At 50.7% G+C, this 17,517-nt stretch overlaps 1 protein-coding gene across 1 annotated transcript in view; it reads right to left on the bottom strand.

The window, feature by feature from the left end:
• GPD1L (glycerol-3-phosphate dehydrogenase 1 like) overlaps positions 1-17,517 on the bottom strand; it is a 58,266-nt gene that overhangs the window by 6,306 nt on the left and 34,443 nt on the right. The window contains exons 5-7 of the mRNA XM_049629905.1: positions 15,622-15,734; positions 5,765-5,998; positions 5,371-5,477 (exon numbers count right to left, since the gene is read on the bottom strand). Coding sequence (XP_049485862.1) covers positions 5,371-5,477; positions 5,765-5,998; positions 15,622-15,734 — 454 coding nt within the window. The remainder of the gene's footprint in view (positions 1-5,370; positions 5,478-5,764; positions 5,999-15,621; positions 15,735-17,517) is intronic.

The following is a 17,517-nucleotide window of genomic DNA, read 5'->3' as shown; positions in this document are numbered from 1 at the left end:
AGCAGGGGAGGGGCAGGGAGAGAGGGAGACCAGAATCCCAAGCAGGCTCCAGGCTCTGAGTTCTCAGCACAGAGCCTGATACGAGGCTCAAGCTCATGGACCATGAGATCATGACCTGAACCAAAGACACCTAATCGACTGTGCCACCCAGGTGCCCCATGTTCGAGGCGTTTTTAACTGGGCATTGCTCTTGCAGCCAAAAGTACCCCTGAGTTTCACAACCAGCACCTTCCAAAATGGATTATGTAGATGGGATGTTAACAAGATATATGGAGTATGGGGGAAAGAATTTCTATGGACAAGTAACTTCTTTTAATTCTCACAACCACCTTGTGAGGTGGATAATAACATTATCCCCATTTCATAGACAAGGAAACTGAGGCACAGTTTCTGACTCTGGAGCCAACATTCAACCCCTCGGCCATACTGACCGTCTAAATGCTATTTTCTATAACAGAAAACGCTACAAGGCCAATTAGATCCATCTGGGGAACTCTCTAAATGAGGTTAGAGGTGAAAGGAGGGCAAAAGACAATATTTCACAGAAAAATATCGACATAAGCCGATCAATCAGCCATCCCACTAATGGATACTGAGGGCTTACAAAGTGTCAGGCTTCAGCCAGGTGCAGGCTGTAAGGTGTTATAAATCAGGCCCTGGGGCGCCTGGCTGGCTCCTGATCTCAGGGTCATTGAGTTCAAACCCCACACTGGGTGTAGAGATCACTTAAATAAATAAAACTTAAAAAAAGAAAAAAAAAAAAAAGATGCCTAGGTGGCTGGGTCGGTTATGTGTCTAACTTCGGCTCAGGTCATGATCTCACGGTTCGCCATGTTGAGCCCCTCATCGGGCTCTCTGCTGTCAGCATGGAGCCTGCATCAGATCCTCTGTTACTTTCTCTCTCTGCCCCTGCCCCACTTGTATTCTCTCTCTCTCTCAAAAATAAATAAAACATTTAAAAACAATAAAAAATAAATAAGGCCCCAGCCATCAAGGAGCTTACAACACTGTTCTGGCCTGAATTGTGCTTACAGTCCCCAAGTTCATCCAACGAAACCCCAATCCCCAGTACCTATATTTGGAGAGAGGGCCCATGAGAAGGTAATTAAGTTAAACGGGGTTCATAAGTGTGGGCCCTAAACCAGTATGGCTGGTGTCCTTATGAAAAAAGGAGATTAGGACTCACACATGGACAGAGGGAAGACCATGTGAAGACACAGGGGGAAGATGGCCATTTACAAGCCAAGAAGAGAGGCCTCCAAGGAAGGCACCTGCAGACACCTTGATCTTAAACCTCCAGAACTGTGAGAAAACGAATTTCTGCTACGTAAGCCTCACGGTCTGTGGGATTGTGTAACGGCAGCCCTCACAAACGAATACAAACACGTTACACTCACACATGCTCACAAAGATGCACGCACAGGAAATTTAATAAAGCCAAGCTGACAGCAGAAGAAAAACCCAGACAACTTTACTATGTATCCAGGGGAGACAGGTTAAATAAACTGTGGTTCTCCCACACAGTGGGTTGTTCTGCAGCCATTAAATGAGATGTATAGGTGTGGATGGGGCACGATCTTCAAATCATATCCTAACGTGAAGAAAAGCAAGGGACAGAGCCGAATGAGGAGCACAGCACACCCATTACAGAAACGGAAGCAGATACTAAAAACTCAGAGAGTGCCTGCGGCTAAGGTGGGGATCAAGAGCCACTTTTCACTGTGTGCCTTGTTCCAGAATTTGGCTTTCTTTAAGTTTTATTTGAAAGAGAGAGAGAGGAGAGAGAGAGAGAGAGAGAGAGAGCCTGCAGGGGAGGTGCAGAGGGAGAGGGAGAGAGAATTCTAAGCAGGCTCCAGGCTCAGCACAGAGTTCAATCCCACAACCCTGGGATCATGACCTGAGCTGAAATTAAGAGTCAGATGCTGTATTATGCACAGTGAAATAAGCCAGTCAGAGAAGGACAGATACCGTATGTTTTCACTCATATGTGGATCTTGAGAAACTGAACAGAAGACCATGGGGGAAGGGAAAAAAATAGTTACCAACAGAGAGGGAGGGAGGCAAGTCATAGGAGACTCTTGAATACAGAGAACAAACTCAGGGTGGATAGGGGGTGGGGGAGAGGGGAAAGTGGGTGATGGGCATTGAGGAGGGCACTTGTTGGGATGAGCACTGGGTGTTGTATGGAAACGAGGAACCACGGGAATCTACCCCCACAAACCAAGAGCACACTTTACACACTGTATGTTGGCCAATTTGTGAATTATATTAAAAAAAAAAAAGAATTAAATCCAATGAAATAAAAAAAAGGAAAACGAGAAAAAAAAAGAGTCAGATGCTTGGGGAGCCTGGGTGACTCAGTCGGTAAGTGTCCGACTCTTGGTTTCCACTCAGGTCATGACCTCACAGGGTCAGGCCCTGCATCGGGTTCCGTGTGAGAGCAGGGAGCCTGCTTGGGATTCTGTCTCTCCCGCTCTCTCCGGCCCTCCCCGACTTGTGTGTGCACATTCTCTCTCTCCCTCTCTAAATACATTTTTTTCAAAAAGCATCACATTTCTTTTTTTTAACAAGAACATGTGCTCCCTGCCCCCCCTCCAAATCTGAAGAAAGAAAGTGAAACTGTACATTTATGTAATAAGCCCACAGCACGAGCAGAGGTACGGTCTACACCTGGGGCCCGCAAGTCACAGCCTGAGAAGCCAGTCTGCTCTGTGGCCTGTTTTGTACTGCCCGCAAGCTAAGTACGATTCTTACATGTTTCAAAGGGTGTAAAAGGAAAAAAAAAGGATATATGACAGAGAGCTATATGCAAGCTGCAAAGACTAAATACTTGTTATGTGGTTCTTTGCACAAGTTTGCTGGCCGCCGGTGTAAACAATATGTTCAAAGCGGGGAAAGTTATTTGTGTCTAGAGGATATGGATGAAGGCTTCTCCGAGGACAGACCCGGGCCACCCCGAGGATGGTCAGGGCTGACGTGGACGTCGAGGAGGGCCGTCCAGGCAGAGCAGACAGCAGGAGGACAGACGCACACAGAAGTCCGAGAAGGAGGTGTCTGGGGCAGAGGGAGGTCTGCTTCAAGTGAAGAAGGGGTCGTAGGGGTTAACAGGACGGTTAGAAAGTACAGCTGGAACACGACTGAGAGGCTGCCCCAAATGCCAACCTAAAGGACTCGCTCTGGATGTGCAGGAAGCTTGTGAATGTGAACACTCCAGGGAGAAGGCACCGTGGCAATCACAGGTCCACCGGTTCCATTCGGTGGATAATGAAAACTGGGGCACAGGACAGATAAAAATATGACCTACCCAAGACCACCTGGCTCGTAAGCCACAAGGGGGCCTTAAATGCTGCCCTCCGGCTCACTGCTGTTTCTGTAGCCACGGAGAAGAGAAGGGAGAGGAGAAGGAAAGGGAGGAAGACCCAGGTGGTGATGGCTGGGATGAAAAAGGGAAAAAAAATCAAGGTAAGAGGTGATGTCGAGGGCAGAGAGCAGAAGGGAGGCTCGGCCTGAGCGGCTCTGGGAGGCGGTGTAGGGGAAGGGAGGGCCCCACAGGATCTGCACTGCGGCCTGGGGGGAGCGTGCTGTGCCCTAGAACCCGGCAGCGACCTCATTAAGCCCAGGCTCAGGCCTGTTCAGTTTCTAATCAGAAGAACGAAAATGGGACAGGACAGAGGAGGGGCATCTGCTCAGAGGTGAGTGTCGCCTGCTTGATTACATGTGCTTTTTCAAACAGGCAGGTACTGATCCCAGAATGCCAGTTCCATTCCCTATGTAACCCCGGCCAACTCGTCCAATGATAGGGTCCCATCCAATACACCCCACGGTAGCACACAGATGCCACTTTAAAACCGTGACTGGGAGATAATCATCATCCGCCAACAGCCAAGTATTTTCCTAAGACTTAAAAAAATTCCTGATAAATACTTAATGGTCATCAAAGTGGACCCGCCACAAACACACTACTGTGTGCAGTTAAGTACGTAAGGAAAACCCGGGCACATCGGAGGAGGGATCTTCCTTTTAGTCGCGATTTAAAGGTAATTCTCCACCTCCGGAGGCCTGTTTGTGACTTCCAACCCTGCCAGGCCGCTCTGAAAAGCCATTTCAGAGAACTAAAATGCAAATTAAAGAAGGAAGACCAATGCCCTGTCCTCCTTCATTTCCACTTGTTCGTGGGGAGCGTGAAGGCTGCTCAGTTTGTACTGGTCCAGAGAGGACAGCTGGGCGTAGGGGAGGGAACGGTGTGTGGTCGGGAACAGCAGATATCCGGACTGGATGAAGAGGATGAAGGAAACACACCAGCACGCACGTCCGTAACCACCACCGGCTCAGCGAGAAGCGTGTGCTCCAGATTGGCCACGATTGGCAGCCTCACCGTTGCCCGGCCCCCTCCTCTTCCGGGCGACCAGGCCTCCCCCCTCCCTCCCGAAGAGTTCAGGATACACAGAATATGCGCGTACGTACGTCCATGTGCGCAGTTATTAGATGGTGTCTAGTATCAGCTGGCATCCTGGTTAGGGATGAAGGTTCAGCCAACCAGCAAGATAAAGGGCTGCGTGGCAGGTAGGCCACAGGGCAGCCACGGAGAGGGGGGGCAGCTTTTGTGGTGCTATAGGATTTACTGCCTCGATCGAGTGGCAAATGGAGTGGCAAATTCAAGCCCACCTTGAATAGTTTCGCAGCTCGGAAGGGTCACAGAGGACCCAGCGACCGCAAAACTGCTCACCAGGCCTTAACACAGGGCACTTCTAGGGGTAGAATTCCGGAGTAACCTCCACTTTCTTCTCTTCTCAGTTGTTTGGCATTTTATTAACAACACTGTATCTTTTTTTTTTTTTTTTTAATCTTATTTATTCATTCTGAGAGAGAGAGGGAGGAAGAGCAGAGAGAGAGGAGAATCCCAAGCAGGCTCTACACCGTGAGCACAGAGCCCAACGCGGGGCTCAGACTCACAGACCCGTAAGATCATGACCTGAGCCAACATCAAGAGCCGGATGCCCAATGGACTGAGCCCCCCCCAGGCGCCCCTCAAGACTACATCTGTTTATAACATTTTCTTTTTAATTTAAAACCTAGGACACGGGGCTCTTGGCAAACATCCTGCAGGAAAAAGCAGAACCTCAAACTTCATGTTTTGTAACGAGCTTCACAGAATTGAGTTCTGCTCCCTGAGGTGGGGCCCGGGTCCATGTCAGCGCTCCTTTCCAGGGCAGGAAGAAGTTCGCGTCACGCTAAGGACGGAACTAATCCGGGGGGGTTCTGCACACACCTGTCAAGCAGCTGTGCCCGTGCGCGCCGGCCGGGCTGGCGGTCAGGAGGGAAGCAGGGGGTGGCCCCCCTCTGGTCACAGGGACATTGCGGGGTACTTACTTGTCGATCAGCCCCTTCTGTTTCAGGATCCGGTACACTTCAGCAGAAGTCTGAGGTCCCTGGAGCTTCTGTCCATTCAGCATGTCTTTCTCCAACTCTTCAATGGTCTTAAAAACAAGGATGCAAACGCTATGGTAAAGCCTAGAGAATCCCTTCTTTCAAGAGGTGAGCTGGGGAAGGGAGCTGCGATCCCGCCCTACGAGCCAAGGAAAGAGAGACCTACAAGCTACAGGGCTAAGGCCTCAGTACTCTTAAGGGAAAGGAGACAGGCACGGGCAGGACACGCCCAGCAAATGACAAATGCTGGGCTCTATCTCCACTGCACTGTGGCTCGCCCCGGCCCAAGAGTCTCAAGTGAGGGAGGAGGGGTGGGCGAGGGCAGGCCAGGGGCTACCTTCCCGGTTCTGGCAAATGCCTCGGCCACCCTGCGGTTCCGGCCTCCGTAGCAGGTGGTGATCAGGTCGGCCACGCCGCAGCTCTCCAGGAAGGTGGCCGTGGACACCTGGCCCTTGCAGAAGATCTTGGCGAAAGCGATCATCTCCATGAGCCCCAGGCGGATGACGGCCGCTTTGGTGTTGTCTCCGCTGTGGAGGCCATCGCAGAACCCGGCGCCCACGGCTACGATGTTCTGGAAGGAATCGGGGAAGCCGGGGCATGCCCGTCACACACCCGCCGCAGACAAGGGGGCTGGGAAGGTGGGGGCAGAGGCGGAGGCAGGGACCCCTGGCCCGCGGTCGGAACGCTCCGCCCCAGCGTCCCCAGCGTCGGCTCCTGTGCCCTGACTGTCAAAGACGAAAGGAGGGACCAGCCTTCTGTGCTCCTGTTCGTAGGACCAAGAGCCCGGGTCTGGGGTTAGTAGGAGACAGCAGCTGAGGAACATCGCCCAGAGAGCTAGAACGGTTGCTCGTAGTCTCTGGCTAAACACTGTTTGCACAAACTGACTTTTTGTCTTTTTTGTTTCCAAATGCCTTATTCAGCTCGAACGGTCATACGGGAAGGTATGCAGGTCACAAGCACACGGCTCGATGATATGCTCCCAAACCAAACACCGCCTTGTAACCGGAACCCTGATCCAGAAACAGAACGGAACCAGTGCCCCAGAATGCCACCCCCACACCCTCTTCCAGTCGGCACCCCCAAAAGGTAGCCAGTCTCCTGGCTTCTACCGGCATAGATTTGCTTTACCTGTCTTGAAATTTTATGTGAAAAGAGCCGCACAGTATGTAACCATTTGTGTCTTTGTCTCAGTTGGACATCATGTTTGTGAGATTTAGCTGTATTTTTACCTACAGCACACTGATTTTCATTGCTGTACTGCACTCCACCGTGTGAATACAGTGCAGTTTGTTTTAAATTTTTTTAAATGTTTATTCATTTTTGAGAGACAGAGAGAGACAGGGCATGAGCAGGGGAGGGGCAGGGAGAGAGGGAGACACAGAACCCGAAGCAGGCTCCAGGCTCCGAGCCGTCAGCCCAGAGCCCGACGCGGGGCTCGAACTCACAGACCGCAAGATCACGACCTGAGCCGAAGTCAGATGCTTAACCGACTGAGCCACCCTTGGCACTGGGGTAGTTCCCAGTTTGGGGCCACGGCAAATGGTGCTGCTGTGGCCACGCTGGCCCATATCCCTCGGTGACCACAAGCGGGCGTTTCGGTTGGGTGTGTACCCAGCAGCGGAATTGCTGGGTCCGTAGGTCTACGTATGTGCCGGTCAAGTTTCAGCCTTTTGCCTCATGCAATTATCCCTACACAAGCACTCGTGGGGCCCCCGCTCTTGCATGAACTCGCCCCACACAAGGCAGATGAGACACAGACCTGCCTCTCCAGAAGCGGATAATCTGGTCCAGGGGTCAGCAAACGAAGGGCCAACTGCATGTTTGTGTAAATAATGTCGTACTGGAAGCCAGGCACCTCTGCTTATTTGTGTACCACCTGTGGTTGCCCTGGCGCTGTTAACAACAGATTTGAGTAGTTGCGACACAGACCATAGGGGCCCCAAAGCCCACAACATTTCCTGTGTGGCCCTTACAGAAAAAGTTTGCCTACCTCTGGCCTAATGGGACAACAAAACGCGCGACGATAATTATAACCTGGGCAGAAAGTGATGTTCTGCAAGAGGTACCGAAAATCTGATTTTCCTTTCAACCCATGTGTATTAAGCATGCCGTGTGGGGGCGGGCCCTGGTGGCGGAGGACGTGGGGGCTGAGGGCGCCCCCAGGGAGGAGCTGCAAAGACAGAATGAGACCCAAAGCTTGTCCTCAAAGAGTTGACGATAGGGGCGCTGGCTGGCTCAGTCAGTTAAGCGTCCGACTTTGGCTCAGGTCATGATCTCGCGGTTCATCAGATCGAGCCCCTCATTGGGGTCTGTGCTGGCAGCACAGAGCCTGCTTCGGATCCTCTGTCCCCGTCTCTCTCTCGAAAATAAATAAACATTTTTTTTAAAAAGTTGACACAGGGCGCTTGGGTGGCTCAGTCCGTTAAGCGACTGACTTCAGCTTGGGTCATGATCTCACAGCCCATGAGTTCGAGCCCCATGTCAGACTCTGTGCTGACAGCTCAGAGCCTGGAACCTGCTTCAGATTCTGTGTCTCCCTCTCTCCGCCCCTCCCCTGCTCGCACTCTCTCTCGCGCTCGCTCAAAAATAAACAATAAAAAAAAGTTATAAAAAGATCAGAGACCCGACAGGAACACGTGCAGGTTTTAGATGAATTCGCACTTGCTGTGTTCTCGAGAGCCTCCCCGGGAGGTTATGAGCTGTTGGGACAGAGCAACCAAGCAGCTTCCAGGGGGGTCGGTCTCGCCCTACAGAGGCCCGACTCCATTTAGACCCCGCTTCCTACAGCTGCAGATAGAGCTGACGAGGAATCGGGTCTTCTGCAGAGCGCTCAGGTTTTCAAAAGCTACCGACTTCTGTCCGGACCCTGCAAAAGCCTCCCAACCCCTTCTGGCCACACAGGCAATGTGAACTGCAGGCTTCGTGAGGCCCCGACGGCAGCCATCTCTCCCCAAGTACCACTGTGTGTGCTCACTGATGCAGGACGTGGGCGGTTCCTGGCGTGGCACACTCTAGGGTCTGGTAGCATCCGGAAGAGAGGAGGGGACAGGCAGTGTGAGAGGAGCCCTGAGGTGCGGAGGGGCAAAACAACACCCTAACCTTTTACGCGGGGCGCTGTGCAAAGACGAGCCGGGGATGGCAAGAACACCCAGGGCTGGGTCCAGACAGACCCAGACACCCCTCCTGGCAGAGGAGCCAGACTAAGCAAGCCATGGGGGGGCACCAAAAGCACACGCACAGATATCCAGATGGTCTCTGGTTCTGACTCTGCTGTGTGACCTTGGGAAAATGACTCCACCTCTCTGAGCCTTCTTGGCCTCAGTATCAAAATTCGGGGCTTAGACAAGATCTTTCAAGGCCTTTCTAAGGTGGTGACATCCCTCCAGGAAAGCTGGTACAGCTGTGGCCTGCCCTGGGGCTGCCGATAAGTGGGACAGTGCTGAGGCAGCAAAGAGACACCTGGGGACCTGTGGGAGGACTGACCACCAGGCCGTGAGGCCAACTGCCGGGTGAGCCTGCCAAATGGTTTTATTGAAGTTACCATGGCAACATGTCAAGGATCCAGATGGTTAGACTGTTAAAATGGCTCTCCGACGCCCCCTCGACTGTCTCCTGTGCCCCCTTCGCCACGATGGGACCCATTCTGGGGGTTACTTGACAGACCAACCACAATAGGAGGCTATATATCGAAGGAGATAAAACAGCTTCCTTCCACCAGGGGGCTCCTAGACACAGAGGAGAGAGGGATTATTTACGAAGTGCCCCCCGGTGAGGCCCCTGTGCACACAGTCTCACCGGCACTCTCCCTCCGGGGAGCCCTCACACGTGTGTACCCAGCCCCCTGGCGGGCTCAGGGAGGTTCAGTGGCTTCCCAGGAAGACAGGCCCTACGTCCGGCCCCTCAGGCCCACTCTCTTCCCTGGGCCTTATTACTGCTTCCAGGGTGTGGCTAACATGGCCCGGCCACTCCCACCCCACCTAGGGTCAGAGACCTTCCGGAACCCTCTGCAGCCAGTCAGGTGTCAAAGGGGAGTGCCTCTCTGGCCTTCAGGAAGGCTTAGGAAGTAAACAGGGTAGGCTTAGGAGAAGAAAAGATTTATGGAAGGAAATAACAAAAACAACACTTAATCTTATCGACCCTCTAAGTGCTTCCTGTAGTATTAACTGGTTTAATCGTCACAACATTCCTACTAGGCGGGTCCCATTATCATGCAAAGAGAGAGGTGAGGAAACCCACACACAGGGGAAGTAGTTCCCCCAAGGTCACACAGTGGGTACCTGCCCGACCAGGCAGCCTGGCCCCAGAGTTCTCTCCAGGGGGTAGATCACACTGGGCCGCTGGGGGGTCAGTGAATGAAAGGCACAGAGGGGCCACCTCTGATTCAAGATAAGAACTTTCTAACAGGAAGAGCTGACCTCACTAAATCTAAAAGACTTGGAGGTAAAGGAGTGAGCCCTCGGTCACTGGAAGCATCCAAGCAGGAGCTGTACTGGATGAGCCCTGAGCTCCAGAGCAATGCTTCTGACCTTTCATGTCACTGCTCCCAGAGAAAAAGCAAATGAGGGTGTCCAAGGCCTGGGACTGCAGCCGGCCTCTTGGCCCTTCTGTGACCCCCCTTCCCCGCAGGGCACACAGGTCAGGATCACCTCAGTTTCCCCCAGATGGCTGACCTCCCCACTTTAGAAGGTGGGGGGGGGGGGAAGAGCAGGAGACCACGGCAGGGTAAACTCCTCCCTTCTAAGGGGACCCTGGGCGCCGATCCAGTTTAATCGCCTTATGATGGATCTTGAAACCCTCACTCTCTCCCCTCCACCACTTATCACTGTCAAAAGAAAAATAAACACACTGAGCCAGTCAGATCGTGTCTGAATAGCATCCGAGCAGATGTCCTCTGAGATCACTCAGCTGTGAAAGTTATCATTATCCACTGTGCATTTAAATCTGCTTTAAACTATTCTGGAGCTAAAAATACCATGATTTTCAGAAGATAGGCGCGCGTAAGCCCTTCCCCATTTCCTGGGTCGTGGCAACGCTCGGAGGCAATCATTCGCCCCGAAGTGCCATCGTTGCAATTCGGAGCCAGGGCGGGTTGGATGGGACTCGATTCCTTCCACTCCGAGCCTCTCACACAAAGAACATAAAAGTGGAGAAGCCGGCCGAGGCCGCCCGCAGGCTATGCAAACACGCTCCCCACCTAGGACGCAGGGCTCCGGTGAAACGCAGGCAGCAGGCAGCAGTCACTGTTTCCCGTACCCCCAACACTCCACCCGATTCTGCCCGAGGCCAGGTACCGGAGCTTTGGGCCTAAGGGAGAGCTCTGACTGCACAGTGTGGGCCTACCCCTAGCAAGGCTGGCAGGTTAGGCTCTGCGTAGGGCGGCCTGGCTGAGGTGTCAACCCCGCACGCACGTAGCCCACCAGGCTGGGCACCCCTGAGACGCGGCCTTAGAAATTTCTGCAGTGATGTAAATGCCTTACATCTGCTCGCCCCACCGGGTAGCCACGAGCCACTGGGACTCACCAAAGACTCGTGTGGGGCCGCAGTCTTTGAAACTGAACCGTTAATTTTTTTTTTTTTTAAGTTTTAACGAATTCAAATGTAAATGCAAATGGCCACACGTGGCTAGCGGGATCCAGCAGTGGCCCAGCAGTGGCCCCGGCACTAGGCACGAGGTCGTGCAGCACAGCATGGCTTATCACAGCCAAAGCCCTGGAAGAAACCTGCACGCCCAGCAGTAGGGGTGTGTCAGGTGGCTGTGGCACAGGTTATGGGTTTATCTCCCCACCTACTCTCCTCCTCCAGAGTCACAGCGTCCCTGACTTTGATGCAAATACGTGGCTAACCAGGGGACCCGACGTCCCTTGCAGCTAGGTGTAGTCACACGATGAGGTACTGCTCATTCACATGAAACCATCTGCCTCCTGCAGATGTGATGGCTAGAGCTCTGGTCACCTTGTTTGTTTGTTTGTTTGTTTTTAATGTTTATTTACTTTGAGAGACAGAGAGAGAACGCAAGCCGAGGAGGGGCGGAGAGAGAGAGAGAGGGAGAGAACCCCAAGCAGGCTCCACGCTGTCAGCACAGAGAGCACAGAGCCTGACACGGGGCTGGATCCCACAAACCACTAGATGATGACCTGGGCCGAAACCAAGAGTTGGACGCTTAACTGACAGAGCCACCCAGGCACCCCTCTGGTTACCATTTTAAAACATGAAGACAAGCTGGGGCGCCTGGGTGGCTCAGTGGGTTGAGCGTCCGACTTTGGCTCAGGTCATGATCTTGCGGTTCGTGGGTTCGAGCCCCACGTCGGGCTCTGTGCTGACAGCTCGGAGCCTGGAGCCTGCTTCGGATTCTGTCTCCCCCTTCCTGTCCATCCCACCCCTGCTTGTGCTCTGTCTCTGTCTTTCAAAAATGAATAAACATTAAAAAAAAATTTAAACAAAACAAAACACGAAGACAAGGGCCAATCCTTGTGAGCTGTTAGGAGCCTGGCTCCCTGAGGATTGTGTGGAAAGGAGCTTTCGTTCGGATTGAGGATGTTTACATAAGAAAGAAATTCACTTCTATGGCGGTCAGCCGCTATTATTTTGGTTCTCTGCTAATGAAACCCAATCCTGATAAAGCATCTCTGACGCCACACACAGAAGAGTAGATAACTGTACAACTCCATTATAAAAGTTCTAGAAAACGTAAACAGTAGTGAACAAAAGCAGAACAGCCTGGCTGGGGTGGGGACTGAAAAGGGACACAGAGAATCCCTTGGGGATGATGGAACTGTTCCCTATCGTGATTTTCAGGGTTATGCACACACCTGTTAAAACCCACTGTCTTAGGAACTTAAATGGATGCAGTTTAATGTACATGAATTATGCTTAAATAAAGCTGATATTTAAAAAAGAATATTGCCTTACTGGAGATTAATATAGGTCAGAGGTAAAGGACGTTCTGAAGGCAGTAAAATGCACTGCTCTAATATGATTTTGCAGAAAACCGTTACATTTTCTTTTTGGTTTTATCAGTGAGTTGTTTTCAATTTTTATTTTTGTAGCTCAAACGTCATGTTTTTGAGCACAAAAAAGGGACAGTGTACATTTCTTTGATTGCTAGTATAGAGATTACTGAAGATTGTTAATTTAATGTGAAAGAGGCAAACATGTGATACTATTTGAACAGTAAGACCCAGTTTTTGTTTTTAAAAGCAGCCCTATGCCTACGTATGCTCACTAAAAAGACTGGAAGGGTATACAAAGCATCAACAGTGCGTATCTCAGGATGCAGGGGCTATCGGTGATTTTTACTTTCTTTACATCCATCTGTTGTGTGAAACAGTGAACGTGCCTACTTTTATAATCAGGAAAAAACAACAGACTATTAATTGATGTGGGGGAAAAAAAGGCAAGGGAAAAAATTAAATTTCCTGGCAACCTACAGGCCACTGACAGGCCTTTGAGACAGGAAGAGTGACCTTCCTCTAGGGACTCAGCTGCCTAGATGTTAATACTTTGCTAAGGGCAAAAGGCAAATCTTAGCTTCACAACATCCCGACCTCCAGGATCCTACGTCTCCTTTAAGATATAAAAATGCCTTTGGAAACTTCCTTTATCTCTACCCCCAAATATATGTTAGCAATCATCCTCCAAGCATATGGCCCCTGATACACATCTAAAGGGTCTCACGACTAAAGTTTTAGTAGGCAGGAGTAAATGACATTTTCCTAACAACAGCTGGCCCCCTCAAGGTCCTGGAAACCTTGCTTCCAAAATTCCTTAGAGACTTTTCCTCTCCCTAACCCCCTCCCCACTTGAAACTAGACAGTCAGTCACCCCTCACAGCCCCAGTGCAGCTCTTTCTGCCCAGGGGTTCTGTTCCTGTGCTTTAATGAAACCACCTTTTTGCACCGAAGATGTCTCAAGAATTCTCTCTTGACCGTTTGCTCTGAACCCCAACATTTCCACATCATCAATTATGTAATAAAAGAAACGTCTGTCCATCTGTCCTTGCTTTGGCAGCCTCTGACAAGGGAGGGATTCATTCTATTCAACTGGACACAAACCAGAAACGTCAGGCTGTACATCGTAACCAAAGAACACCACACTAAGATGCTTGGAACCCGCTTCCACACTCCGGCTGTGCCAATATTCGCTACGTTTGAGTGATTTACTCTCTCTGGATCGCCATGTCCTTATCTGCGTGACCAAATGGTTAGCCTCAATTACTGCCAAAGTGCCTGTTTCTCGGTTTCCAAAAATCCCAGCTCTGATGCAAGCTGACGGGAATGATGGTAACTGATCCTGTTTCAAAGGATAGCCAGAGGAAGCATGATGAATGGTCCTCAACCCCATCTGTCTCTGCCCCCCACGAACCACTCTCTGTCCCGGTAGCAGGCACAGATCCGCTTACCGGCTTCCTGCCAACAAAAATGAAAAGCCGGTCTAAGCTCAGACACAAGAGCAGCATGAGGTCCCATTAGCAGAAGCTTTTCCAGAGCCCTCAATCTAGAATCTTTCTGTTTCCACCCCCCAAACACCCTTTGTCCCGGGCAGGATCTCACAGCTTCTCCATCCACCACCAGAAACATCCAGTCGCTTAAAAACAATTTTGGAGCAACACAGGCTGGGGCTGAGCAATTAGGCGTTCACGAGGCCCCTGTTGTCAACTGGTCATTAGTTTAATGAAGGACTATTAAAAACACATAAAAATCTCAACCAACAAAGATAAACCAAGCAGCCAAGGCCAGTGTCTTCATTGTGTAACAGGGCCCGCCAGTCGCGGGAAGGACGCCCCACGCGGACATCCAGAAGTAGGGGCCTGTGCTGCCTGGGAGCCCCAGTCTTTAGCTGGCTTTCGTTCCTAACATCCTCACGGTGTAAGGACCTGTGACCACACACACACACACACACACACACACACACACACAGGATATTAATTCTAGAAAGTGGTGTTAAATTCTGATGAGACAAAAAGGAGGTACGTTCGATCTAGAGAGAGGGCGGGAAGGCAGTCTTTGGTTTCTTGTCTCTTCAGTGTTCTTTCAGTCTTTGCCATTTTTACCTGCTGAAGGGAGGTGGATGAATGCCAGACTGTGTGACTTCCTTCCCGAGGTGCTCAAATTCCTGAAAAGCGGCTTTTGTTACAAAAGAAATGGCTCAAAAGGGACTGGGGGGGGGGGGGGTTTTCATTCACATTGTGGGGTTTTTTTTTTTTTTTTTTTTTTTTTTTTTTTTGAGAAGGCAGCTCTAGCAGCTGATTCCAGGGGGAGAAGGATCAGAAAGGCCAGCCAGCTCCTCACTGGCTGTTTCCCAGAGTTAGGCGAGAGAGGGACCCACGACCGAGACTTTTATAGGCAGAGCGGAACAAGTCAGGAGCCCCTGTGGAAACCCTTCCCTTTACCCTCCCAGGCCACTGGCCAGTAGAAGCTGCTTATGTAATTGGACCATTTCCCTTTCCGGACAAAGATAGAACCATGCGTGTGGCGCCTGGGTGGCCCAGTCGGTTACACATCCGACTCTGGCTCAGGGCATGATCTCACGGTTCGTGGGTTCGTGGGTTCGAGCCCCGCATCGGGCTCTGTGCTGACAGCTCAGAAACTGGAGCCTGCTTGGGATTCTGTGTCTCCCTCTCTCGTGTCTCCCTCTCTCTCTACTCCTTCCCCCGCTCATGCTCTGTGTCTCTTTCTCTCTTAAAAATAAATAAACATTAAAAAAAAAATCTTTTTAAACCATTCTTGGAAAAACCTTTGTCAGCAGCAGACTATTTTTCCATTAAAAACAACAACCAACCAAACTATCAAAGCAACCGAGTAGCATAATCCAGAGGCAAGAAGTCCCTTTCCGGCTCAAGACAACATAGGAGAGAAATATATGAATTAATGGAATGCTTTGGTCTCTGGTAAAATTCTACAATCAAGAGACTTTCCACCCTTTTTAAATATTAATGCTGCCAGTTTCCCAAAGAATAAAACACCACACTTTCCCCACATTTCCAAGTAAAAGCAAACCCCAGTGGGAGAGGAACTTCCCACCACCCAGGAAAGGCTGGGGCAAGGCCGGAAGTGATACACAAGGCTCTCAATTCACTATTCTTCGCTGAAGCGCAGGCATGAACACAGAGCCCACTCTTCAGGCTCAGATTCAACACCGCTAACAGTGGCCGGCCGCAATTAGCTCCTCGAGCAGAAATAACAAGACTGACTTTACCTTCAGAGCACCGCAAAGTTCGACGGTGTCTGCATCATCAACCACAGTAATTCGAAAATTCGGAGTCTGCAGAAGTTCTTTGAAGAGAAGGCCATTCTCCATTATCTTGCTGCCTATGGAAAGGTTACCAAAAAAAGGCAATTGAGAGGAATGCGGAATCTTAGCTTCCCCATCTAACCCGGTTTAAAATGTTTTTCTTACTACGATATGTATATGTATCAGAAAATGTAGCAAATTCAGAGGAATAGAACTTGAAAATAAAAATATTCCATAATTCTACCCCAGATGATCATTAACAATTTGGCACACATCTTTAAGTTCCTGAAATATGAATAGACATAGTTCTTCTCCGAATTGGCAACATAATATATATGTGGTTTCATAATCTGCTCTCTCCATTTTATGGCATGAATAACTTTCACTGACATAGTTTCTACATCATCTTAAATAGCAGCTTTCTCTTTTCCTGGGGAAGTGTATTCTATTTTATCTAAGTATCTTTCAATGTTTAATACCTAGCGACTTTCTGCTACCACAAACACCTATGGACCAACGTCTACGTTTACATCTGTAACAGATTTGTGTTCAAACCACCCACCCCGTCCTTTCCACGGGGAAGAGTGCATTCCTTTCCACTAATGTTAGGCTTGACCACACGAAGTGCCTGGACTCAAAGCAAGTGGGACATATTTCCGCACCTCTTAACTTTGGGCTCGGTCATGTGATTTGCTGTGGTCAACGGGACACTAGCCGACGTGACTGACGCAGGAGGTCTTGCAGTCGGCTTGTGCAGAAGTGGGGCTGGTTTCCTTGTACTGCTGCCTTCACCGTGAGAACATTCCCCGGCTAGCCCCTTGGGCCGAGCAGGAAGATGACAGACACACGGAGCGGAGAAACACCCAGCTGAGAGCAGCCGACCCCCAGGGGACCCACGGGTGTCAGCTGTGCTCTAGGCCACCGAGATTCTGCGATCTTACTTAGCATCAGGATGGCGAGAGAGAACCCATACAGACGCCAACAACTGTGTTCATGGACTAAATAGTGGAAGATGCAAATGCATTCAGAAGAGTACTTGCTTTTGCAACCGCCATGTCCGTGCCTGGAATGGGAGGGACGCTTTCTCATGTTTTGTTTAGGAACTCAGGATTAAGACTCAAACAAAACTTTACACGTAAAGCCTGGTGTGAAATCTGCTCTGATGGGTGAGGGTGCGGCGTGGGGCTCAGCTCTGGGAAGGCTCTGGAAATCAGATCATAAAACTTCCCAGCCAAGTCCTGGCTCTCAAGTCACACAGAGACGGCGGAAAGCTCACTGAGCACTATCCGATTTGGGCTCCGCCCACCTCTAGGTCCACAAGCTCGGTCCCACGCGGGTCTCTGCACATTACCATCACCTGGGGACCTTTAACTGCACCGAAGCCCAGGCCACATCCCAGGCCAATTAAATCAGTCTCCAGGGCAGCAGGCATCAGTAACTTGTGAAGGGCCCCAGGTGACTCCTGCAGACAAGTTTGCAAACTCCTGATTTAACCTCCTGCAGGCTCAACTCCCTCATGAGTGAACCGTAGGGCACTCTCAGGACTGCTGTGGGGTTAAATAAGAAGCGGGTGTGAAAACAGCCTATTAGAGCACACAGAGGTTCTATATAATGACGATGGGGATAGCTGACACATGCTTATGGCTGATTCTCCCCGTTTACAGACAGGGGGCCCAGAGAGGTTTACCAACTTGCCCAGGATCACACAGCTCAGAGGAGACAGAGCCCAATTCTACCCCAGGTGCTCTGAGTCTCTATGCTATGCTTCCTGAGTGTGGCGGGGGGGGGGGGGGGGGGGGGGGGAGGGACAAAAAAAAAAAAAAAAAAAAAACACGAGGGTTTTGTTCTCAAATGGCATGG

Source organism: Panthera uncia, chromosome C2 (assembly GCF_023721935.1).
Source record: "Panthera uncia isolate 11264 chromosome C2, Puncia_PCG_1.0, whole genome shotgun sequence".
Taxonomy (NCBI): Eukaryota; Metazoa; Chordata; class Mammalia; order Carnivora; family Felidae; genus Panthera; species Panthera uncia.
Note: the sequence above shows the minus strand (reverse complement) of the source record. Positions and strands in the feature narration are given on the sequence as shown.